Genomic DNA, 26,899 nt, shown 5'->3' with positions numbered 1-26,899 from the left:
AGCCAAGACTGAGGTTGGTCCTAGAAAGACATGTGACCATGGCACCTGGGACTAGAATCCATTTTGAATATTGTACTTTTCCATAGGGATGAGGAGACTGAACAAAGGGTTCCTGCCCTGAGGGAAAGTCTACTTAAGAAATGGAAAGCAATCAGGTCTTTGTCTTCAGCTTGCCTTTGAGACTGCCTCACTAGCCCTAAGTAAGAGGATACACAGGAAGAAGCTTGAAAACAAAGGATTCTAAAGAACTCTGAAAAAAGCTGTAGACCCAGGCCAGCGTAAAGCTCAACTCTGGCTTGAAGCATTTTACCTGAGATAAGAACCACTGTTTTTAAAGTAAGACTTTGCATGCAACAAGTTTTTTGGGTTAGAAGTAGCTGGTGTCTTTTGTTTATTTTATCTTAGTAACGTACTTTGATCTGTTTATTTTCACCTGAAATCACTTAAATCCTACGTTTGATACTTAATAAAAACACACCTTTTGCCCCAGGCAAATAGTTGTTACCTGGGGGTGGGGCGAGCAAACACTGTGAATATCTCTCTTTCATTGATAAAATGGGGGACAGGGGTCACCTGCTGAATTTTCTCTGTGTAAAGCTTTAATACAGGGTAAGATGGTTTTATTTGGGGTCTACACTGCACCCTTATTTCAAAATAAGATATTCCAGAATAGTTATTCTGAAATAGCTTATTTCAAAACAGAGCATCCACACCCACAGGGAAGCCTCAAAATTAGTCCAAGGCAGGCTTCCCTAATGTGGACGTGCTATCTTGATTTAGAGCCCCAGGAGGCACTGGGGAGGAATAACTTAAAATGGCCCTGGGGAGGGACTATTTCGAAATAGCAGCAATCATTCGAGTATAAACCTGGAATTTTAGTCTCGCCTTAAATGAAAATAACAGTTCAGCCATAACACTGGAATTGCTAGCAATGCTTCCATAATGTAGCTTTCTAAGCAATGACTTAAGCACAGTACAAAGGATGTACAGTAAACACTAATAATAGAGAAAAATATTTAGCATACAAACATGAGCTAAGTGCATTAAAATTAGACTGAATTCCCAATAAATATATTAGGCTAAGGAAAAATCTCCCAGCAGACACTATGGAATTTAGAACTTTTAAAACTAGATTGGACAAAACAGTGTAATATTGTGGGGGACATTCTGCACAGAAACAAAGCTGGATTGGATGATCTAATCTTTTGTATACTACCTTTATATGGTTTATATATAACTGTACTTTTATATAAAACACATATAAATATTAACTATGAAGTATCTCTCTCAGAGCCGGGAAGAGGACAATTCAATATTTAACATCTGAGCCTAAGTGGTTTCCTTTAAAAGTAAATCTACAAATATTTACAAAAAGCAGATAAAGTAGTCTGACCACAGTACTGCACAAAAACAAAACATTCTTCATACTAGAGAACAATGAGTCTTGATCCTTGCTTTGATTTTTAAGATGGCAATCCTTGACTTTCTATATGCAATAGAACCAGTTGCTCCCTCTCAGAATGCTCTTCAAGTAAGGGTGTACTCTGAAAAGTGCACTTTTCACAGTTAATATTATAGAGCCCATATTTATTTTCTCTCAGTGACTTGCATTACAGATTTGTTCAGTGCACAAATCAAAATCTCTTTTCAAAAATCCTTAAGGAGTCATTCAGTTTGGGAACAGGATCAAGAATGCTTTTATTTTGTGTTATTACCTGAAATACAGATTCTGAAATGAAAACTTATTAGTAATGTTGTTGAGAAGAAAGAATAGACTCTAGATTTTTTTTCAAGACTGTTATTTCTTAATGACAACATATCTGATCACAGTGACAATAGTCTCCGTGGTAATAAGCTATTCTGCAGTGCTATCTGTAACAAAATTTTATAAAATGTTTCTTGAAAATACAGTAACATTATCAACATTTGCTGTGCAAATGAAACATGCCTGAAACATAGAAAAAAGATTGGAAAGAAAAGAAATAAAAAAGTACATAATTTCAAAGTTTAATTAAAACTCTTTGGCTATAATTTGAAATTATTATCCTGGTCTGTGTTTTGTGTAGTGTATTGAAGACTTGGAATTTCAAGCTATTACTATAAAAGCAAGATATCCTGATCCTGCTTGCAGGTGTAAGGGCTGTATGGGGAATGCATGAACAGAGTTAGTCTAAGAACCAGCCTCACTGCCTTATTTTGAGATAACTAGCATTGTTTCGAAATAACAATGCAAGCATCTATACAGTCATTCTGTTATTTTGAAATAATTTCAAAATAACGGATGGCTAATTCTGAAATCTGTAAACCTCATTCTACAAGAAATAATGACTATTCCAAAATAGCTATTTCGAAATAAAGCATGTGGAGCATCTTTATCCAAATGCATTCAGTATCCAAATTTGCTTATGAAAAAAACTATGCTACAATTGAATTAACATTGGCACATCGCCAATGTATACTGCTACGGCAATTTATACTGTGAAACCTTTTGGGAATATGGGACTACAGAACAACAAAACTAAACTGAAAATCAGTACAGTTAAAGTATTGCCTTCCTGACAGTATATCTGCACAAACTCTCCCCTGCCTACTTAGAGATACAATAAATAAATCACGTGTCAGGTGAAATCTTGCAGTTCGGTATGGGAGAAAGGGCAGCTAAAATGGCTTTTCTGTAGGCTAAGGTTGCTATTCTGTTTCTGAGCAGATACACATCCTTGTTATGGCAACCAAAATTGAGTTGCCTGGGGACAGCAGCACTCACCTTCTCCTCCAGCCTTGCCCTTACATGCCCCCTATACTACAACTTGTGGGAGAGGGTTTGTCTTTCTCATTACCTGCACTGGGGCAAATTTGTCTAGGATTTTAAAGTGCCACAAAGTAAAAGGGCCATATCAAGACAGAGAATCCCTTCCCTCAAATTAAGAACAATCAAAAATGCACAGTTAAAGTAACATTGCCCACTACACAATTTGGTTAAGCACATTTGGCTGTCACTCCGGGGAGGCATTTGAAACTGTCATAAGAGTCTGTGTAATCTCATAAAATCCCAGAACCTTATAGAAACTGCATTTTCTTCCTTGTAATAGTGAAAGCAATCACCAATCTCACATAATACACAACATGCTCTGAAAATAGCAATAAATAGCAAAATGCTTGTAAATGTAACACCAAAACACACAAAGCCTATACTAATTCTCTTGGGTTTTAAAGAGCGTGGCCCCTTGAAAACCTGATCTTGAGGAAGTATTGCTTATGCCAGGGAGAGAATAGAGGAGAGAGAGCATAACAGGGACGTGGTGTGTCTGGTGCACCAGATAAAAGGGCCTATAGCAAACAGACTCTTTTGTAGCAAAGAAGCCAAGAATTAGCCCAAAGCCCAGGAGGAACAGAGCTGCCAACCAGTATTCCCTGTAATGTGAGCACTTGGGTGGCCATAGGAGAGCTACAAATGCTGCCAAGCTGATTAGCAGAACACCCACAGCCAGCAGCCTGTGTTTCAATTGGTGGTGTACATCTGCACATGCCTCAGCACACACAACAACATTTATTCTGCCCATGGATGGAAAAAAATAGAAGAAAGATTGCTGCCAGCTGTGGGCTTCCTAGGACAGGAACCAGGAAGAGCTCCCTGCCAGGCAGGAATCATCTGAAAGAACAAACTGGCTCAGGCTCAATATCACTGTTGTCCAGAACTGCAGGGGCCATAAGTACTGGGGCTTGTGAACTGCATTGGGATAAGGAAGGAGGCTGTAACTAGTTAAATGGAGAGGTTGTTGCTCTGTGTAGCTTTACAGAGTGCTGCAGAAGAGGGCATCAGAGGGGCTTATTGGGGAAAGCTTACTGCCACCAAAGATGACCCTGCTGGACTGGAACTCTGCTAGGGATTGCTTAACTTTTAAGTCTAGACACATTGCTCTGCATCTAAGTTTTTATACTGTGATACACAACAAGGATCCAGAAACCTAGTGGTATGTGACCCTGTTTTACCACTCTTCTCCTCCTGTTTTTCTCCATGTGTCCCTCTGAATCAGTTGTTCTTAACTTTACTGCAGCCTGCATCCCTTTGGTTCTCAAAATATGTTCTCGCAACCCTTATTAAAAATGGTTGAAGTAGGTCAGTTCTTTAAACCTAAGATATATCATAAAAATCTGGCATGTCTCACATCCCGAGGGGGTGCGTGCACCCCAGGTTAAGAAACACTGCTCTAAATAAACCCTTTGCTATATTTGTTGTACTATGCTGTGTGCATGTATTTACCTGTGGGAGGTTAAAACAGGTACCTGTGGAGGTTGAAGGAGCTTCTATTTTGTGCTTCTGTGAGAGTCTTTTCTCTTCTGGAGACTCCCACAAAGCACATTCCATTTTGGGCATGAGGATACCATAGTTACAAATGATTCTAAAAAGAAAACTTTATATAAATACTAAATAAATAGTAGATTAATTACTGTATTTCCTGTAAATCTCTGGACCTCCTCATTGGACACAACAATTCTAGACGGTACTACAAATGTAACATGCATTTGTAAAATTATTTCACCTAACTTCAGAAGCAGCTGTTGGTTTAGGAAAATTAAGAAATAGATTAATAGACTCTAAAGCCAAAAGAGATCATTAGATCAACTAGTCTGATCGCCTATTTATCACAGGCCAGGAAATTACACCCAGTTATCTCTTTTTTGAGCCCAACAACTAGTGTTTGACTAAAACATATCTTCCAGAAAAGCAACCTGTCTCAATCTGAAGACATCAGGAATGAAGAATCTACCACATCCCTCCATAGTTCGCACAGAACACTCACTGTTAAACGTGTGCCTGATTTCCAATTTGAATTTGCTTAGCTTCCACTGTTTGTTTTTTGTAATGCCATTGTCCACAAAGAAGCCTTTAGTACCCAATATTTTCCTACCTGTGAAAACACTTACACACTAATTAAGTCACCTTTGAAATGTTTTAAATAGACTCAACAGATAAAGCTTTGCAAGTGTCTCAACTGAGAAGGCATTTTCTTAATGTTTTGTGATTCTTTTCTGCATTTTCCCCAATTTTTCAGTCTCTTATTTGAAACAGGATGTGTAAGTAGGATCTGAAGGAATGCATCTCTTTCAGCTAGCTGGAAGAGACCCTAGATGTATCTATGTAAGTACAGTTTGCTCCTGCTTTGTTTAGATTTGTTAGCTATTCAGCTGATGGAGTAGCCCTTTGCTCATTGTAATCAATTTAACTGTTGTATGTCACAAATTATGTTAATACTAAATGCAGGAAGTGTGAACTATGATCACCAGTTGAATGCTTGAAATTATTGTGGGAATACAGAAAAGACAGACTGTGCTTAACTTTTCAAAGGAGGGAGACACTGTCAGTTTAAAGAATCTCTGTTGAACAAAGGCTTCTCTGTCAGAGTTCTGTGATGGTTAAAGGAAGAGGGCAGGTCTTTCAATCAGCAGGTGATATGTCCTCCAGGCATTGGCTGTAAGACTGGTTCAGCCTGTTTTTCCCCACTGTCTCAAGAGTAAAGCTAGAATAAGCTCTATAAGGACTTGATTATTTTAAATTTACTCTTGTGAATATGAAATTTCTTATGGCTAAGCTGTATTTTGAGCTGAGAGCTGAAATCACTGAAAACTGAAATCATTCATGGCAGGACTGAGGTTTTGCCCAGTGCCAAATCCACCATGAGCAGGTGAGGTCTAAAGTAGTATCATCTTGTGTTTTGGTGCTAAATTGATACTATTGATATTTTACTACTGTCTGTGTAGACATAAAGCAGTTGTCTACCCAATGCTTTCTGTTATTATTGGGTGTACACATTTACCCTAATTGTGGACTCCACTGTAAAAGGTGAGTGTAAGATGTCATAATTACCTATAAAATAGATGTTGTTGGGAAAAGGTGCAAAAGCAAGACAGAATGAACTAGTCCAAAGAAAAAGGCCTCCTAATATAACTCAAGGACTGTGTTTAGCTCATGCTTTCAAGGTAAAACATTGTGAGTCCATAAATCAATTAACCAAAATTGGTGTGTCAGAAATTAGGTCTAATTGGTGGATAAAATAATGAGGGGGCATGCTATTCCACTTATTGCTCCTTCTTGGGGTCCCTAAAGAGTCCTGGAGGGCATGGGAATGGCCTGCTAAAATGAGCTTCACCATTATAACTGCCACCCTCACCATTTCCTAGGGTCTTTCATCATCCTAATCCTGATGGATATTCTGACCAGAAAGGGCTAGAGATGGAGTGAGATTCACCTCCACGTGGAACGTGAAACTCTCTTTTCCCTCATTTTCCTTCCCTAACTTATTTATCCATCCTCCTTCATATATCCATCTGTCTGTCTAATAAGGGTGGAACTTTGCTGGCCAAGACTACGCATTTTGCAATGCTGCTAAAGCCTATGTCTAGAAAAAGGCAATTAAAATCAATGCCCTAAATAGCCCATTACTGGTAAGTCTGCCAGGTCTTGCAGTGTCTGAGAACTATGCTGTGCCTATGTTTTCCCAGCAGTGAGACTACAAGTGAGGGTCAGCACTAGCGACACAATCTGGATTTGCTTTGGCCTGGTCTACACTACAAAGTTAAGTAGATGTAAATTGCCTTGCAACAATCTAATTGTACATATATCTATGTAAATTTGTCTTCCATTGATGCAGTCTCCCTATTAGAGCAACACCATCTCCACAAATAGCCCTGAGCCATGACTGACCTTCTGTGGTCAAGGTGTAGGGCTGAAGAATTAAATCCCCTTTTAATAAATTTTATCTATCACTGTGACATTATAGGTAAGCCCACTCCTAATATTGACCATGGGATCTTTTCAGCTACCTCAGGTTATAAATCAGAGAGATGGGAAAGTAAAACATTTTTGGATTCTCAGGGGTGTAATGAATGGAGCGCTTAGAAGATGGTATGCTTGTCCTTGCCTGTCACCACATAACCATGTAGCATACATATATCACTGGGAACTAGGATGAATTAGAAAATGTAGCATGAGTTTTGTGTAACAGACAGTGTTTATGTATTACTGCCTAGGAAAATGTATTTTGGGAAGATGGAAGTACTAGCCAGCCACCTGTGGACATATGAAGATGCAATGTCACTGTGCTGTTTGCTAGCAACCACACTTACTACTTACCAAAGGTAAAAAAGTACAGAGACCTATGGCTACCAATCTGGTTAATTTTTCTGTTAACTTTGGTTTGGATTGGCATGATTTGACTAATCACTCCCTTAAAGAAACAAAGGTAACTCAGTTTTTATAACAAACACGGGAGGACATATGGAAATGTCACTAAAATACGTGCAAATGGAAACGTTAAAAATTGCTAAATCTAAAAAGAATCACTGTATACCACTAGTATAATATTTTCACAGGTTGGTCCCCCACATCCAAGGGCATACTATCTAATATATATCACCCTTTGCTAATTGTATTGGTACTGTGCTGGGTGTATGTGTGACATATATTGCTGGATAAGGAAAATGCATGACAAACTAAAGCCTCAGGCTGATGTCACCACTCAATAAATATTGCTTTAAGGCAATTACACATTAACTTATAAAAGTGGAAAGTAAAAAGGGGGACAATGTGGAGCTGAAGAATGAAATCAACCTTTAATAAATTATATCTATCACCATGATGTTATGTAACCTCATGAATTGTGGCCAAATTTTTATGAATGGGATTGGAATTAATTTGTTAGTAACCTGTTAAGAATTGGCTTTGGACAACCTATTATTCTTTTTTTGAACTTTTTTTTTTACATATTGTAACTGAAAGCCCATTTTATACTATGTACTGCCTTAAATCTGTTTAAAGTTAGGTGTGTGTCTATGTAAAAGTGTTAAAGTGTGTGTGGGGGGGGGGGGGGGGAATCAGTCCCTTAACCCAGCCAGCCTGGAGACGAGATGCTAGCACCACCTTGATGGCTGAAGAATAATGTGAGCAAGCCCTGCAAAAGAACCCATCCAAGAAAGAGAAACAGAAGCCCCATCAAGAAAAGAAGATCAAAGTCACATCTGTCATTAACTGATGACTCATGGACATACAATGTCCTGGGGCAGTGGGACAAGACAGACTCCATGGAGTAAAGCATAAAAAGACGGGAGCAAAACTATAAAATTGGGTCCTTCAGTTCCACAATCATTCTCCAGGAGCATTAGTATGCACTGACACGAGCTGGCTCCCCTCCTCATGTCTAGGCTGCCTGGACAGTGAATCAGCAGGAGTAACAGAGGCTGGTGATTATATCCCATCTGTAGAACTGTCTGGATAACTTTCATAGCAAAGAATAGTACATGAATTCTGCCTTCACAATAAACGTGGCACATTGCCTTATCCCCCTGACAAGATTCTGCTAGTTCTATTTCTACAAGTATAACAAAGGCAGAGTTGAGCGTAGATGGTGTTGACCTAACAGTCCTCCAACAGCTCTCCAACAATGCCTGGCACTGACTGTTCTGGTCACAGTTGTGAACTCCACTGCCCAGGAATCATGGAGACCAGAATTCCCTTGACCCGTTCAAAACCCCAGGTATATTTGAAATGCCTTTTCCTGATTGGATATTGGATCTCTTCAGTTTGGGGGAAGAAGATGTACACAGCTACAGAGCAATCACAGAAGTATGGACATCTAAGAGCAGATTGCAGGGAGAATGCTGGTGAAGGGGTATGCCTAGGATCACAGCTGCTCCTGTGAAAATGAAGGAATTGCAGCAGGCATGTGCCACTTCTCCAAATTGTTGCATGCCCTATTGAGTGGAGACCTCACCATAAAGCCCTATAGATAACTCCAATGAGCCAGAGACACAGACCACCTACTGTAAACAAGCAAGAAGGAAGAGGATGGGAGACCTATGATGATGGAATCCAGGAGAGGACCTGTTTGAGGCCCCATCACAATAGTCTAACCATTTGCTGCACCTGAGCACTGGTAAGCCTAATGCGGGGGAAGGAAATTCAGATAAGTGTGCTCATGCTTTTCCCATGTTTAAATATACAGTTGGCATGTGACTCCAATGTAGCAGGACACCTTTTCATCAATTTATTCATGGTAGAGGATGCAGCAATACAACAAACAGAGGAAGAGTTGTTACCTGCTTTTCATTCCCCTGCAGAGTTGCTAGAGTGGACCAGACAGAGCAGTTTTTGTTTATATAATCCAGGATGTCCCTTGAATCCCCCTGAGATCTTAATTAAATTTTCGCGGAGGGTACTCTTCTGAAAGTTTTTAGAGTGGGCAATGTGGCCAGATTCTTAGCACCTGTGCAGCCTAGTGGCTAGGTCACTGAATAAGCAGGCAGAAAAAAAAAGGGGGGGGGGGAAATGGCCCCCTCTGTTCCTTTCCCAGAAATGCCACATCACTCCCTGTTCAAGTCCTTAAATTTTGGGCATGGCCCCAGGAGTCCAGATTTCCTTTAGATGGGGATTGTCAGTAGCCCCCCCCCCTTTTCCCAGAGGAGTAGAGTGAAGGCTTACTTACTCCCCTGGCTACTGAGCAACAGGCTCTCTGGTTTGTGTCCTTTAGACCGCTGACCCAGGCTCCTGCCACCTTGCTAGTTAGCCCCAAACTGAACCAGGCGCCTCCTTTTTCTCCTTCCTCCGGGCCTGGCATTAGTTGCAGATAAAGCGGGGTGGTGCTAGGCGGGCCCAAAGGCTTTCTTTAACCCTTGGGACACCGGTCCCTCTTTTTTCCACTCCTTCACATATTGCTTTCTATGTGGTAAAGCTGTTTTCCCACACCAGTCCATATTGTCTTCAACAGATGTAACTGCAGTAAACAGGCTAGCAGCTCTAACCCTAACATCATCCCAGTGCAAGAGGACAAGCCCCTGCTGACAGTGAGTTTCAGCTGGCCTGACCAGTTTTGTGTACTGACTCACAAGTATCATGATGACTAAAAGATGTCATGCAAGATATCAATAGAAAACTAATAATATATGGATCATGAATATTATTGTGTGGTGTATCGTAGTAGAGGACAAATGCAAAATTACAAACATATTGGCTACGTCTACATTGGCCCCTTTTCCGGAAGGGGCATGGTAATTTTTGAAATCGCAATAGGGAAATGCGCGGGGGATTTAAATATCCCCCGCGGCATTTAAATAAAAATGTCTGCCGCTTTTTTCCGGCTTTTAGAAAAGCCGGAAAAGAGCATCTACCCTGGCCCTGATCCTCCGGAAAAAGTGCCCTTTTCTGGAGGATCTTATTCAAAATCCCCCATCTTATTTAAATCCCCCGCGCATTTCCCTATTGCGATTTCAAAAATTACCATGCCCCTTCCGGAAAAGGGGCCAATGTAGACGAGCCCATTGGGAATTAAGTTCTTAAAGTGTGCTGCCAGGCAGGGCTGAAGCTACCACACCCTAGTCAAAGGAAAGTGACTCCACAGCTTTGAAGGTACTTCCAATTTACATTAAAGGATAATAAAACCATCAAGCTAACAATGAAAGGAGATAGTCACTCAGCATCAGAGTATGGGAAGGATATTGTAGGGGCAGATCAATCTGCACTTTAGCAAATACCAGAAAGGGAAGAAACCAGCATGAAACTTTCTTAACCATAGACTTTCCTTTAGGGGATAACCTTGGAAGGACTCCATTTCAAAGGTTCACTAGACTATAGAAGAGAGGGGGAAAGAATCCTTCAACTAAGACAGGGGTGGAGAACCTTTTGGGGTCAGGGCCTGCTGACCCACAGAAAAATCAGTCGGGGGCCGCACACAAGTGAAAAGCAAAAAACCCACCTCAAAACCCACAAATTCTCACTGATGTAGCCCCTGCCTGAGAAGAAGAGAGACATTCCCCACATTCCCCTCACACATCAGAGCCTAGGAGAGCTCTACAAAATTTTGTGCTCTTCAGCCACACAGTGGGGTGTTGGGGATCTGGAGCACCAATGCATACTCTCCAATGCTGGGAGGAGCCCTGACCCTCAGGGGCTGGGTCCAGGCAAGCATCCAGCCTCTGGCCCTTACGCTTCCCACCCCCGACCTAGGAAGACACTGGGAATGAGCACCCACTTGTACTATACTTCTGTGGAAGTTCCTGATTGTGAGACAACATATACACTCCTGGGCAATGTATGCACTCATGGGCATTGTTAGTTAGCACATTGATGCAGATGCAATACAAATTTTGAAATACAGAAGGCATCAGGATCGAATGGGGTCTGGCCAAATTTCTTCTACTCACTAAGAAATATTCATATTGAAGTGTTTCCTATAAAATGGACAGAGCTGGGCCATGAATATGATTAGGGGAATGGGAAATTTCTATATGAAGACTGATTACAAAGACTGAGACTCTTAACTTTAGAATGGAGATGAGTAAGATGTAACACAGAGGCTCCTCAGCAAAGGGTCCCCCTTTCTTTGCAAGCAACTCTCATTTCAGATCTAACAAACTCACTACACCAGGCATATTGTGCAAGATATTTCTCCATAAAGAGTGGGATGTAAGGTATCTACAGAAAGCTTGTAATTTACAAAGATTCATAATCATTGTGAGATGATGTAATAATGTCAAAAATATCCTTTACAGAATTGCGCTAAGTTAGTTCTCAGAGATAATATGTCTCAGTGATGGACCAATCAGGCAGAAGGGAGTTATCACGCTGCCCTATTCAATCGATGATAGAGTGCAAGGCTTAGTGGTCTAGCCTTGCTCTATCTATCCCAAGATTTAACAATAGAAAACCATCAGACACAACTTTAAACAACTAAAACCACATGGAGAGAAAAAAAGTAACATTTATAATAATCACTCTGCATAAGAATAAATACAACTTTTTTTTGGTCTGACAGAGGATTTGGAAAAGCACTCTGTCCTTTCCTCTTGGAGACTGGGAAAGTTATTACAAAAAATTGGATCCTGGTTCCCACAAACCTGTCACCTCTGCAACAAACTGAACTTTGGAAGGAAATCTATTTTATTACTGAGGAGAGATGACAAACAATTGTAGACTCAGGTTTGTGTTTATTCTTTTGTTTTTTATTTTAACCATTTGTTTCCACAACTCTCTCATTTCCAGCCAACTCCCTATTCTTTCTTCAATGCATCTACTTTTGTTTTATTCTAAGTATTGAACAGTGCTGCATTCTATGGGATTGGTGATTTAAGGAAAAACTGGTAAACGGTATATGCCACCCGTTCGTGAGTGCCAAAGATCTGGGAATTCTGTGAGTAGCCAGTGAAAGGGGTTGAATACCACAAGGGAATAATTCAAACTGACTCTGGCACATTTATCGTTAATCTGAAAGAAACAGGTCTGGCATTGCCCAGAGGAGAGTGCTTGAGTGGCTGAAAAGCTGGTGGTGTTAGGAAGAGGATAATGCCCAAACACCACATGCAACACTTTCTTGCTGGCAACAGGAGCATGTAACAAGGTGACTTTCAGTCCTTGGGTGCCCCAAGAATGGCCACACAGGTAATTCCATAGCAGCCCATATTAGGGTTTCTGATACTTTTCCCTGAAACATTTGATAGTGGCACCTTTGTACAGGACTAGAAGGACAATTGGTGGGATCCAACATGACAAATCCCATGATCATATGTAACCATCTTCTATTCTATTCTGTCTATAGACAGGAAATGTCAAAATCTTGCTACTTTTTCCTTCGAATTTGTAAGATCCAGACCTTTTTCTGCCTGCATTGTGCCATTTTTTTCTCCAGAATGTAGTCTTTCATAAAAAAGTAAGTTGTCAAAATATTTCTCTAGCTCTTATTACAGTTTTCAAAATTCAGTTGTGTGTGCCTGAAATCAAACCATTTGAAACAATAACACGGAGAGGTATAAACTGCCCAGTTACCTCAGAACTCCATCATCTTGCAACAGCACCTCAAGTCTCTTCATGCCCCCAGAACTAAACCTTAACTTCCACTGGAAAACATTCTTCCCTGTCTCCCAAAATAAACACTCAACATCCCTGGGAAACAACCTCCTCCACTTTAGATTCCCAATCATAATTTAAATGTCAACGTTAACTATTGCACTGATTTCAAAAGTATGCAAGAAATGTGGAAAGGATCACAGATCTGTATCATCTACTGTGAACAGTGTCTCATTAGTGCTACTGGTGGATGAAGTTTGAGAGAAGACCACCACTTTACTCCTCCTCTTTCTGATCTGTAGAGCCAAAAGCTTAGATATAGCCCAGAAGGCAGCTGAGTCTCCCAAGAAGGGCAAGCCAATGCCACGGACCCCAGTTGGCAGCATTACAAAGATTAGTGAGTTTTTGCAGATTGGGCCATTTTGGAAAGGCTATAGCAACAATAAATCTTAAATCTGTAATAGGTGACAAATTACTTTGACATTTGGATGATTTTACTTATAATCCAACTTCTTCCCTGGCTGTCCCCGCATCTTTTCTGAAATCTGGTAGCCTTTCACATAGCAGACACTGGGATGCATGACAGCTTGATCAAACCCACCTTTGCCAGTCAGCTCAAAACATACATGTGCAATTGGGAACAGAGCCCTGACAGCTGTGGCAAAGCAGGGCTTGCTTCTGGCTACCAGTAGGTGGGTGGCTAGGGTGTTGTTTTGGGTGGGCTGGAGAGGCTGTTTCCAAGGGAGGTTAGTGGTTTGTTCCAAGGGGGGGGGCAATGAAGGGAGAGTTGCTCCAGGACCAGGGTGGGGTTTTGTTTCCTGGAGGGGCTGCTCTGCTGAGGTTGGGGATTTGTGAGGGGTGGTTGGGGGGCTGCTTCCCCTGGGGAGCTGGGTCCTGGAGATGCAGGGGGCTCCTGTGAGGAGGGCAGGGTGGGTCTGGGAGACGCAGGGGGGCGGGGTTGCTAGGGCTTAGCGTTGGGGGGGGGGCGTGGTGCGGCCGTTGCAGGAAGGTTGATGGGGGGGGCGCCAGATGCGGAGGGGGGGGTTCGGCGCAGACGTTGGGGGCGGGCTCGGCGCGAGACGGTCTCTTCTTTCGATCCCCCCCCCCCTCGCGCAGATCGGAGCTCAGCAGCAGCAGCAGCCGCCGCCGCCACCTCGGTAGCGCGGGGCGCATGCGCGGCTTCCTGGGAGGGCGGGGCAGACGAGCAGCGGCGTCGCTCGGGTCCGGGTCGCGCATCCTCCTGCTGTCGCCACCGCCACCGGGCTGCGCAGCATCCTCCGCCCCCCGCCAGGCCCCGCTCGGCTGCTCCGCGCCCCTGCCCTGCCATGAGGCTGCGCGGCCGGGGATGCTCCGCGGCGGGCGGCAGAGAGCGCGGGCCGCCCCCGCCGCCGCCCCGCAGCCCCTTCGTGCATCAGCTGCGCCTCAGCGCCCTGCAGAAAGCCAAGGTGGGTCCCCCCGCCCGCCGGGCCCCGCTGGGGTGACGGGGCGCATGGCCCCGCGGCACCGCCACCCAGCGCGGCACCGCCGTTCCCGCGCGGTAGCCTCCCTCCCCGCCCCGCAATGTGCCGGCCCCGCTGCGGGCCCCTGGGGGAAAGACTGGCAGGAAACATCGAGCTGACGTGAACGGCACAATAAACGGGCTAAGGGGGAAATTTGAAAACAGCCCTGCTTCAGCCGGCCTTTTCACGGGCAGAAACGCCTTGTGTGTGTGTGTGCACAGGACTTGCGTGCCAGCCAGAATTTTTCTTTTAATACAGGATTCCTTAGCAGTGCTTTGGAAATGCAAGTTTTCACCCAATGAAATAAATAGGTTTCATCGTTGTTAGTTGTAGTGTGCGTTAAGGGGCCATATAAAAGGATTAGTGCCTACCGCAGTGGACATACATTTTCCTGAGCGCATGGAGAGTGTGTATTGTCTTTTGCATGCAAGACAAGAAAACAATAAGAAATTTTTCCTAATTTAAATGTTATTTTTCTACTTGGGAGGGGAAAATTGTATGATTTGAAAAGGATAGGTGGAAGAATTGCCTTTTATAAGCTGTTGACTATGGTGACGCTTTGAATATTTGCAAGTTCTTTCTTGGTTAAGCCATTAAAAAAACTAAGGATCTGTTTGATGCATTTTCACTAGAAATGTGTGAGCCTTCCTGGCAGCAGATGAGATATTATCACGTGAAAGTGACCAGATCATGAAAACAGTTGTCTTGTTTTTATAACCATATGACAACAAAATATCATTGTGAGCAGTTTGTTTGGTTGCTCCTAGCAGAATTTTGAAAGGAGATCTTGTTAATTTCCTAAGAAATTTACTATCCGAGGTATAAGTATGTTTTTTCATATGGGAAGTCAAGAATTGAGAACTAATGAAATGCCAAAACTAATGTAGCCTACGCAACTTTAATTTAGCCGTCTTGTGATCATACAGCTTTTAATAACATGTTGCTTATTCTCTTTTCCACTGGACCTCTGCCTCATTCAGTTCATAGGATGGATGGTGCTTACTGAATGAAAAGCTATTCATTATTTCTTTTTATGCTTGTCATTCAGTGCATGGTTCCAGGCATTATTAATGGCTTGTGATTGACCATTAATAATGCCTCTGCACTGAATTAATTTCCTCGTGGCCTTTTCTTCCCAAAGCATGTCACTAACATCTGAGTGCTTCAAACTAAGCTGTTATCTTTAAAGCTGACTGAAGAAGGGAATCCTTTTCTTATGGAAAAATGTTGCATTAAAAAAATACTTTCACCTGAATAATGCTGAAAATGTGTCGTCTCCCTCCCCCTTTCCTCCCCAAAGGAATTTAAAGCAAATTTTTGATTAGGGAGAGTGGAACCAGAATTTTCTGGTTTTCCCTTCCCCAGGTCATTGCCATTTTGCCTCTTAAATTGAAAAGAGCATTCAACTGGGCAGAGCACACTGACTCTCTAGCTCCTCTTTAGCCCTGGGGGGGAGAGAGGTGGAGCACCTGGATTCTTTTCTTCTCCCTCTTCCAAAGTTCCAGAGGAAGTAAAACAGAGAGTCCTCCCTGATGTTCTTTATCTCTTAGATCTAGCCCTCCCTGTTACTGAATATCTTTTCGTCAGTTTTACTGGAAGAAAGTGAAATTGAAAACAGCTTTCGGGCAGGCAGCCAGGGAGCCTATCATTTCTATTTTTCCAATGGAAATTTGAAATAGAGTGGCAAAACTGAAATTTTTGTCAAAGAAAACTTTGGTTTTGACAGAAGGGTATTTTTTGTCAGAAAATTATTTTTCATGGGCATTTTTCCTAATTTAAAGATGGGAATCTTTGCAAAGAAGATAGTCTTCATTGATTTTTTTGGGGTGAGATACCTTGGGCTTTTTAATAGTGTTTAGGATTTTTAAGAGCATTTTATATGTTCAAAACACAGCTTGCAGGTACTTTAGTGATAGTTCAGTCCTTCTGCAAATGAGGCCCCAGATACCCCAAATTTTAAAAAAATCAACTGATGCCACCTGGGAGAGAATTTTTGGGTTAAGTGACTTTCTCATCATTACATGGAAACTGTAAAGCACTTACACCTTCCTCTCTCTTCCACCGGTGTTGGGGTTGCTGCTGGAGTTCAGAGTTCCCTGCCCAATAAACATAACACCCATGCGCAAGATGACAAGTTCTGAGTTCATTGTGCCCTTCCTGGTGTTGTGGTGGAGACCCCTGACTCTATTTCTTTAATCTTTGTGATTGGCGGTGCTGTCCTCAGAGTATAGCCACTGGAGACCCCAGTCTCATTCTGACTTTTCCCTTTTGTGATCTTTTCCCTTCCCCTACCTTGCAAACTGAGGTGCCTCATAAGTCTTTACTTCTGTAGCTCCCAATCTGGACTTATCACAAACAGCATGCAGCTAACAGTACATGTCTGTGCATAGTTGCATCCTGCCAGCCACACATCAGTCACACTCTGGCTTCCACTGTAATTCTTTACCATTTTGTCTTGGTGGAGTACCAGCATCAATAGGAGCATGCTCAGAGATTGACTTATGATGTCTAAGTGGACACAATGAATTGACCGGTTGATCCATCGCTTCAGCATTGATCTACCACGTACAGTACTGTAGAAAAGGCCTTAGTCCCAGTTTGAACCCCGGAATGTGTCTTCTGTACTGTCCAGATCTGTTTCAGCTCTAAGGAATCAATATCTAATAACTTAAAGTTGCAGAGAATTAGATAACTCAGAGGTGGGCAGTAACTTTTGGGGGGCACTCCAATTTTGGTAAGTGGTCAGGGGCCCTACCTTTCTGTGGAGGGAGTGTGGGGTCTGGAATGGAAGTTGAATGCAGAAGGGAGTGTGGGGTAGGAGTCTGGGGCAGCTGTTCATTTTCAAAAATTCCTAAGTGCAAACATAATCTAAGTTATTTCTTCTTACTCATAACTGTTTATCCCAACAAAAAGTGACAGAATCGCCCAAATCTGCCAGCTACTTCCATTCTTAGTGCTGCCTCTTTGTTGTGGTAGCTTTCTTGTTGTATCTCCTAATTTACGAACCTTCACCTTATGAACATCCATAATTGTGGCTTCCCATCCTTTTTTTGTTTGTTTGTTTGTTTAAAAGTAAGAATGAATGTTAATATATATCAACTGTGGAATAAAGTTGTGTGATGGAGACTGATATGAAATATTAGAGAACTAATTTTAGGCTGCTAGGCTGTGTAGTGACCCTATTCTTCAATCTCTCTGCCAATATTTGTCTGTTTCTCTCCTCTTTTTAAAAAAATGTGGGGAAATTGGGGGGGAAATTATGCCCCAGATTCTATGGGTATTCCTAGCTTGTCCGTAAGGTGCACCTGATAATGTCTGTTGGACTATGTTTCCTGTGATTCTTCAGTGAGGAGATTTATCAGATGGAGAAGCTGCTTCCAGTTCTGTCATCTGTGTCTTTGCTCCTTCCCATCATGTTCTATAGTCTATCAATGGGATAGTAAGAAGGGGGAAGAATTGTGGTGGAAAGGTCTGTGTAGCAGAGCTAGCAGTTTAGTTGAAGTTGGCACGGGAACTGAGAAGCCCTGTTTTTCAGGCTGTCGTCCAGGTGAAAAATGGCTGGCTCATTGGCCGGAGCTGCTGAAAGTAGGAGCTGTGGTCTCTGCTGCCAGTTCTGCCTGGGTAATCTTCACAATGTATCAGGGAGGGACAGTACTTGAGAGCTTTTTGGAGTGAAACTTCCTTCCTTGCTCCTTTAGCTTCATCTTCAGCTCCATCTTGAGTACCAGGATAGAAGCCTTACTCGCAGAAGAGAAAAATGCTGCTGTGGCCTAATCATCCATCAGTCATGCCATCGATAATATATTTCAGGGCTGGAAGTGAACCATTCAAGGTGTTCATGTCTGCTGGCTGACTTTTAAAGAAAATGAAACTCATGGAAGTTACAGGTAGACAGCTGTAAATAGCATTAATTGAAGTGCCAAATCAGCATTTGACGGCAGTAGCCTCTTGTGTGTATGCAAACAATTTTTTTTTCATTTGGACTAGTTAATTCAAAGTTAAGAAACCAATTAGGAGAAAAGCTTGTCTTCCTCCTCCAGTCTAGGGCCAAGTCTTCACTACCACTTACGTTGCTCAGGGGTGTGAAAATAACCCTCCTTTGAGTGACCTAAGTTCTGAAGAAGTGGGCTGAGCCCATGAAAGCTCATGATACCATCTACATGTTTTGTTAGTGTTTAAAGTGCTACCATACTATTTGTTGTTTTTTAAGTTTATCCTAAATTACATTGGCATAAGTGGTAGTGTTATGACTGTGAGAGAGCTAGTCCTGCTGACATAGCTTGTTGAAATGGGTTTTTTATGTTGATGAAAGAGCTCTCTCCTCTCAGCATAGAGCGACTGCATAAGTGCACAGTAGCGCATCTGTAGCAGTACAGCTGTCACTCTAAGCTCACTAATATAGACATGGCCTAATACCATAACCAGATTAGAGGATGAAATCTAGTAGATAGACATGCTCAAAGGACATGGTGATCAGAAACAATCACTTCACTTCATTAACTACTATTCCTTTTGTTAACTAAAACAAACTGATTTATTAAACTTAAATGTTCTGGATACGTAAGAAAAGTTTTCAACAAAACAGCTTGCAATGCAAAACATACCTTTACATTCTGCTCCTGTGCATTTTAATTGAATTCCAATTTCCATCCAAATGTAGCCTGATAGAAATTCACAAGTAAAAAGTTAAGGAATGTCATGCAGCATCTTAACGTACTACAAATGTAAAATTAAGAATCTGAATAAATGTATGTTTTGATCATAGTCAGTGGAGGGGCTGCACTGAGAAAACTCGGTCAGGGCAGCTGATCCTCAAACTGGCAGTTTAGTCTATAATTAGATTTCACCAAGACAGTAACCAAACAGCTTTTGTAATACCTTATTGGTTACCAAGAAGCCAAAATACAATTCTGGCTCCCACCCAGACAGCCGAGTCTAATATAGGAGGGTTACTAAAATCCTTATTCACTATCCATTGATTTCTATCAGTCCCAAGAGATCAGACACATTACCCCACTAGGGCTATGTCTAGACTGCAAGCCTCTTTCGAAAGAGGCTCTTTCGAAAGATACTTTTGAAAGAGCCTCTTTCGAAAGAGAGCGTCTAGACTGCACGCGGAACTTTCGAAAGAGCAAGCCGCTTTTTCGAAAGAAAGCACCCAGTGAGTCTGGATGCTCTCTTTCGAAGAAGCCCTATTTACATTCAAGAACGCCTTCTTTCGAAAGAAGCACTTTCGAAAGAAGGCGTTCTTCCTCGTGAAATGAGGTTTACCGCCGTCGAAAGAAAAGCCGCGTTCTTTCGATTTAATTTCGAAAGAACGCGGCTGCAGTCTAGACGCAGGTGAAGTTTTTTCGGAAAAAGGCTACTTTTCCCGAAAAAACCCCTGAGTCTGGACACAGCCTTGATGGATGAATATTTCAGATTTTACCCAAATACTTGTTCACAGCCAATCTTTATTAATTAAATCTAAGATTTATTATTAAAAAAGTAAAAAGAATTGTATGATTCAAGATCATTATACACACAGATATGAATAGAGTTCTTGGGTCAGTTTCATGGCAGAGATAGATTTGTAAGAGTCCTTCTGAAATCAATGTAAAAGGTTATACAGTACTTTCGATAATCCGGAACCTTTGGGACCAAGATGGTGCCAGATTATTGGATATTCCGGACTATGAGGAGGTACTATAAGATGGTTATATACCATATACAGTATATATACTGTATATAAAGTGTTTTTAACCCTTTTTATTGTATAGACTGTATACAGTATACTGTAATGTTTTAGTTTTTTTAACCCTTTTTTACCCTTTTCGCTCGGTTCAGCTGCTGCCGCTGTTGCCTTGTGACTCGTTTTTTGCTGAAGCTCACTCACCAGGCTCTTGCCATTTTGATGCCGGACTATCGGGAGTGCCATACAACTGGATGATGGACTATTGGAGTTTTACTGTAGTTCCATATGGAGTCCATGTGCAGAATGTGTTCAAACTCTTCCCTGAGAAATTTCAGGGCTAATCCAGAATAGACGTGGAGATTTCAGTTTTAGAAGCTTGGACTTTCCCTGTCAATGTTTAAGTGTATCTGAGATAGTTTCAGGCCTGATTCATGCTTCCTTTATAGCTTGAAGCTCAGCTGATAAGTCTCTTGGCAGCAAATGATCACAGTAGGCCAGGCCTGGGCAGCATCCGGCCCGCCAAGCCACTGGATCCGGCCCTTGGACGCTGCGGGGAGTCCCAGGCAGGCTTCCACTTGCTTCATTCCACCCACACACTGCTCAGAAACATGGCTGTTGGTTGGTTTTTCTTTAAAAACTGTGAGCCGGGGGGGAGTGGGGGTAGGAACTGTTCCTGCTCCCAGCATAATCCAGTTGGATGGTTTCTGGCCAGAAACTGGCCAGTGGGAGCTGCCTGTTTCACTAACAGGCAGCCATGAAGCACAACGGGTTCTAGAACACATGGCTGCAGTCTGCGGGGACAGGGCAGGCAGGGAGGCTGATTCAGGAACTGCTGCTGGCTGGTAAGTCTCCTGTCAGAGCCTACCTCTGGCACCCCAGTCCCTCCCTTCCCCAGCCTTGTACCCCCTACTCCACATACACATATTATCAGTCTCCCTCCTGTACCCACATCCCCTCCCAGATCCGGCACCCCAATTCTCTGCCCCACATCAGTCTCCTCCTGCCCTAGCTTATAACCCAAAGCCCTGCACCTCCTCCAGTACCCCAATTCCCTACCTTAGGTCACAATCCAACCCCCTCCACTCCAGTCCAGTGCCCCAGGTCACAACTGCCTCCTTCACCCAGACTCCCTCCCTTACCCCAATCTCCCTTTTGCACCCAACCTCCATCCCAGATCCTGCATCTCCTCTATTAATATCATGGAAGAGTGCAGCCCTCAACCACTTTCCAAATTCTTGGAGGGCCTCTCCCACCCCCAATCAAAAATTATTGCCCAGCCCTGCAGTAGACCTTCCTTGGATGAGGAATGGGAAATGTACATTAATACTTTGATGCTAATTTTCGTGTACTAAGCATATACTGATAACTAATTGCATTCATTAGCATAATCATTCAGACAGTTCACAGGTAGTTTTACTAGGTTGAGTCACACATTTTAAAGAGAAATGAAGACTAATATTACCCCACAGGTCTCATTTAAATGATAATATCTCCATTTGATCTCTGACACAATAAACTATGGTAATGAAACATTATAGAAAGTTTAGCCTGTACATACTAATCAGGTCCCAGTGCTTTCAGGGGTGATGCAGCCTGCTGGTTGCTTAATTATCGCTGGTTTAGTGTCACATATGTTAAGCTATACAATTACACTTTGTTTATATAAATTTATTTAAGTATCCTACTACTTAGCAGAAAGTATCAAATTAGGTGTGAGGGGCTCTATTTAGTTGCAAATTAATATGTTTTTAATAGCAATGAGAATGAGTTTTCATTAAGAAAATTAAAGTACAAATGCAAAACAAAAAGAAAATCTATTTAAATCAAGGTTTCCTGCTTTCTGCTTTAAACCACCGATTTTAATCACAATTTAAATCAAAGTAATTTAATATTTGGGACAGAGAAGTTATGCCCCCATTTTCCTCCTCTGAATATCCCTTCTAAACTTTTGTCCTTGTCCTCAGCTTTTTGTGCTGCTACTCAATTTGAAGAACTAGCTGTATTTCTTCAAAATGGGATTGAATACAAGTAGGAAGTTTAAATTTAATCAGCTGCTGGAGGAGCTGAGGTGTTCGCTGTGCTTCTTGTACAATGTCAGTGCCAATTTTTATTCCATTCTATTCCCTTTCTAGTCCTAGTTGGGTTCAGAAAGTGCAGCTGGTGCAGAAGTTTTGTCAGGAGTACAGCTAAGGAATTTCCTTACTTTGCTAGCGATCCACAGAAGTATCACTACAGCATTGGTTTTTCTGGAGTTTGAAAAAGAACTGAACACTTTGTTTCAAATTTTGAGCTCTCTTTTTGGTACTTTGCACCACATTTCAGTGTTTGGTGTCTAATGAAATACCTCCCAGAGTCTCCTGCCTGTTTATCTAAGTGCCTGAAAATTTTTTTGTTAAACTTCTGCAATTAGGGTGCCTCAGTTGCAGAATGAAGCTGTTATCAGTCTTGGGAGTGCCTGTTTGTTTTTCTGCAGAATACATCTATCAATTTTGAGGTTTGGTTTGCTTTCTCTGAATTTGAGTGGTTGCAAATACTGAGCTTTAAACAGAAACTTAGTGTTTGCCTTAACTGTGGAAGACCTGGTAGGCACTCTAATATTTTATATGGTTTTGGCTGTCTTTTTATGTAATTTAGTAGCTGGAAACAAAATTAGCTATCTTTTTATGAATGTTCAGTGCTGGCTAGACCACAGTTTGGGGTGCACTGCCCTAAATCCATCCTACTCACCACTGACTAAACTGCATCCATTGTCCCAGGCATAAATGTTTAGTATGCTCATAGAGTCTTCCAGGTGCTATTGCCTTGTTTTGTCAACAGTAAACCTGGCCTGGTGTCTTTGTATGTTAATGCAGCGGTTCCCAGGAAAGGGGGAGAGGGAAATGACTGTAGTCTAACTAACCTATAGCTTATCAGTTAATGGACTATACTATTACATTCCTAATTTAAAGGTTCCAACCCTACTGATATTCCAGGTAGATGTCAGTATGATGCCAATTGATTGAATTGGGCTTTTTAGGTTGCTTTTTTAAAAACTCAGCATTGTATAGCACTTCTCCCTAGGTATTTTTGAAAAATCAAGTACTAGGAATTTCAAATTTGGCACCCAAAATTAGCTGACACCTTTTACCTTAATCTCTGTGTATTTCAGTTGCCTGTTGTGAGAATGGGAATACTACCCCTTCATTTTGTGAAAATAAAGTTAATATTTGTGAATCACCGGTACTGTAGTGATGAAAGCTTGTAGTGAGGTAGAGTGGCCTCCTACTGAGCCAGATAGGGGCCAGCCACTCTGGGAATACCGATGGATGGAGCCAGCCTGCTCTTGCCCCTCCACCCCCCAGAAGTCAGTGGAACAGGAAGTATAAAAGGCAGCTCCTGGTGCTCAGTTGGGCTGCAGCTGCTGGAGAAACTAGATGCCTCCTTCCTACTCTTGAGCTAGAAGACTGATATGGATTCTGGTGGAGCTGCAGACTCCGCAGAACTGCAGGAGCCATTAACTGACCAAACCATGGAGGCAGTGTTAGGATTGTCACAGGCCTTCTACTCTGATGAGCCAGAGGGCTCCTGAAGATCCAGGTACATCCCAAGGAAGAAGTAGAAAATGGCACAGGGACTGCCAATTTTAGTTTGGCTGCATTGCTACAGGAGACTGGTCAGCATGTTGCAGCTGAATTCCCTACCAGCCCAGTGTCAGTCTGCCCTGCCACAGTTAGGGCCTTGGGCTGGGATGCAGTAGAATGAGTGGACTTGAGTCTCCCCTACTCCTGCTTCCCTGTGGTGGAAGTCCTCCTTCTCTAGGCCAAGAAGCCTGCTTGCATTGGCCACACACCAGAGCTAGGATGCTCGGCCCTCTTGTTACTCAGTCTTGAATAAAACTGCCCATGCCACAGTCTCTTTACTGCCCTGCTCTGAGTGCCTGTCCTGTTCGCTGTTTGTTTATTGCTTGGCTCTGATTTCAGGTCTGCGCCTCAGACTCTTCAGTGTCCTGATTGTGGGTTAGAGACTGCAAATGACTGTGGCTCTGCCTGAACAGTTGCCCATGACTACAGCCTGCTTGTAACTCTGCTAATTCCCAACTGTGGTTGATGCCCAGAGGCATAGTGAGGTGTTGTGGCCTCTCACTGATCTGGGGAGGACCACCGCTAACCCACCATACTGCCATAAAACAGCCATAATTCTTCAGAATAGGTCACAATACGTATGATAAAACAAATATTGTTAATTAAATGTACAGTGTCCATTCTATGCACAGAATGAGGCAGGGGTCCTGTGGGAAAAATATAGTATGTGATTGTGTAATTAAAGATTGTCATAGTACATATGTACAAGGGATCAAAATCAGTTCTAGAATAGTACTGCTTTTGAGTTCTTGACTTTGCAGCCATGATGTATGTGACACTCTGTACTTTGGTGGGGAGCCCTGTAACCACCCCTCCCCGTATTCATCATCCATATCTGATTGTGAGGTTGCATAGAAAGTATGCCTTGAGAGGTATCAGGGGAAAGATTATGATCAGCTGAGACCCAGTTTCATCTAAATATGTATACCATTAATGAATATGAAATTATTAAAATTGTTCTGTATGACTGTCACTAAAATATGTTGTGGGTTTGGGAAGTGCCCAGGTACTACCTGCCCAAAAGACAGTAACCAGGGGAATAACCAATGCCTGGACAGGTTTCAAATGGCATTATCCAGCAAGAAGCTACAATGCAATGATTTTCACAAGGCTGTATCAGGGGAGTTGCTCAGCCTTACCTGGTGACTCCGCAGTGCCAACTAGAGGTAACTGGACTTCTGTTCTCCAAGCACATGGACTGAGGATATAAAACAGAACATAGTGGCCCAGTACTTTGCCTTTTCTTTTCCCCTTACCTATGCTGCAATCAACAAGGTCTCTTAGAAGACTGAAGACTCCAAAAGAGAAGGCTGTCCTCGGTTTCAGAGGCAACCTGTGTATTAAGAACTATAAGATTCAGTGGGGGTAAAAACATTGTTTGAGCTAACTAGTATCTAGTGTAATAAGGTTTAAGGTTCAGAGTTTGTGCTTATATTTTATTTTTATAACCATTCTGACTGCTTGCCTATCACTTAACCTAAAATCTGTCTTTCGTAAGCAATAAATTAGTTTTTACTATTTAACTTTACCCATGAGTTTGCTTGGAGTTCTTGGTAAATCCCTCAGATTTCTGAAGGCTAGTGTATATCCACTTGCCATTGATGAAGTGGTGAACCAATTAATAAACTTGAATTCCTCAGGAAAGGTCTTGAACAGTGCAGGATGGTATTATTCCTGAGGTACAAGGCAGGGAGTCGGGGGCATTTGGCTGGTGCCCTTTCTTCGTGTGATTTCATGAGTGGCTCTAGGAGCAGTCATGCAATCTAGTAGGGTATGGGGCTTCACATGTGGTTGTGCTGACTGATAAGCCTTGAGAGATTTACCACTAGTCACTTGCAAAGCATTGTGAGAGATAGTCCAGGCTGGAGAATTAAGAGGGGAGTGGTCCCACAGTCTGAAACTGCACCGCAGGGTTCCCATCCCAATGTACTTCTAATGTAACTGTGTGTAATAGATAGTTTACCCGTTTGTCATTATATGAAAAATATTATTTCATTTTCAGTTGATCTGTTTTGGCTCAAATAGTTAAGAGTTCACCCTTACGCATGATACAGTTTAACCAATGTTCTTAACTGTTTCTTAAAATACTAAAATTGTTGCCATCACTCTAGATTATGTATTAACAAAATTGTTTGCGTTTTGCAGATTGCATTCATGACATTGACTTTGTTCCCCATCCGACTCTTTGTTGCTGCTTTTATGATGTTACTGGCCTGGCCTTTTGCATTCATTGCATCAATGGGATCTGCTGAGAGAGAACTTGAAAAGCCCCTCTCCTGGTGGCGAAAGTGAGTCACTGTATTCACTGATTTGATAAAGCATACACTAAGGTACAAAAAAAAAAAAGATAACCATTATGTAACTTAGCAGCTTCAAGGAGGGAAATCTTGGAATAACCTGGCAATACTAGAGTTTTCCTTTCAATAGGGGAAAGTTAGGTTTGTGCCAGGTGTAAAATCTGTCACTTTAGCAGATTTTTCCCTAATGAGAAGTTAAAAATATGTGAGTTGACTTTAATACTTATGTGCATTATCATTTGGTCCTTAGGTTACAGAGAAAGGGTGGATTTAACTTAGATTAGTGATATGCAATTTGTGCAGTTTTATTTTAATATTCTTTAACTTGCATTATTTCAATAAATAGCTATTTCTCCTTATTGAAACGAAGGTTTTTTTGGGGGGAAATATTAGACCACTACAGTTACATAATTTTTAAATTAAGACCTCTCCTAAAGTCAGTACTTCATAAAAAGCATTCTTAATCTTGAAAGTCTATATCCACTGATGGTTTTCTTGATGGTGACAACCAGTTTGCATTAATTGCTTCACATTTGAGGACTTCTGTGTAACAAAGATGCCTATAATACACAGGAGTTAAATAAAATATAGCTGAGCTAGATGCTATTGGCTTGAAAATGGCTTACCCATGTTCAGAAAATGAGAATAAAATAACTTGGTTTTGGTAAAATAAAACAATACTTGGGTTTGGAAGGATTAGATTTTTATTAGTAAATGTCAGTGAACATCAATTTCACTATCTAGGCACAAACCAGTAAAAATGCCTTTGATCAAAATTTGCATATAAACAAAGGAAAAAATTTGGTACAAATGAATAGTAAAACAATTTCATTTATTGATTTGAAAGATATTTACTTGATGTGATATTGACAATTTGTGTTTTTAAATGTTTAAAGCTTTAATTTGAATATATACAACATGTTTAAAATACTTTTTGTAACATTTATCACTTTTACATTATTGAAGTAGTGTAACCA

General features: G+C 41.8%; 1 protein-coding gene across 1 annotated transcript in view; it reads left to right on the top strand.

Moving 5' to 3' along the window:
* The first annotated feature begins 13,988 nt into the window (after positions 1 to 13,988).
* The window catches only part of LPCAT1 (lysophosphatidylcholine acyltransferase 1), a 116,100-nt gene continuing 103,189 nt past the window's right edge, over positions 13,989 to 26,899 (top strand). The window contains 4 exon segments of the mRNA XM_075921518.1: positions 13,989 to 14,088; positions 14,091 to 14,132; positions 14,135 to 14,277; positions 25,771 to 25,913. Of these exon segments, the coding sequence (XP_075777633.1) occupies positions 14,004 to 14,088; positions 14,091 to 14,132; positions 14,135 to 14,277; positions 25,771 to 25,913 (413 nt within the window). The 5' untranslated portion in view covers positions 13,989 to 14,003.

The sequence above is a fragment of the Pelodiscus sinensis genome, chromosome 2, assembly GCF_049634645.1.
Source record: "Pelodiscus sinensis isolate JC-2024 chromosome 2, ASM4963464v1, whole genome shotgun sequence".
NCBI classification, from domain to species: Eukaryota; Metazoa; Chordata; order Testudines; family Trionychidae; genus Pelodiscus; species Pelodiscus sinensis.
This window is presented reverse-complemented; position numbering and strand designations above follow the sequence as displayed.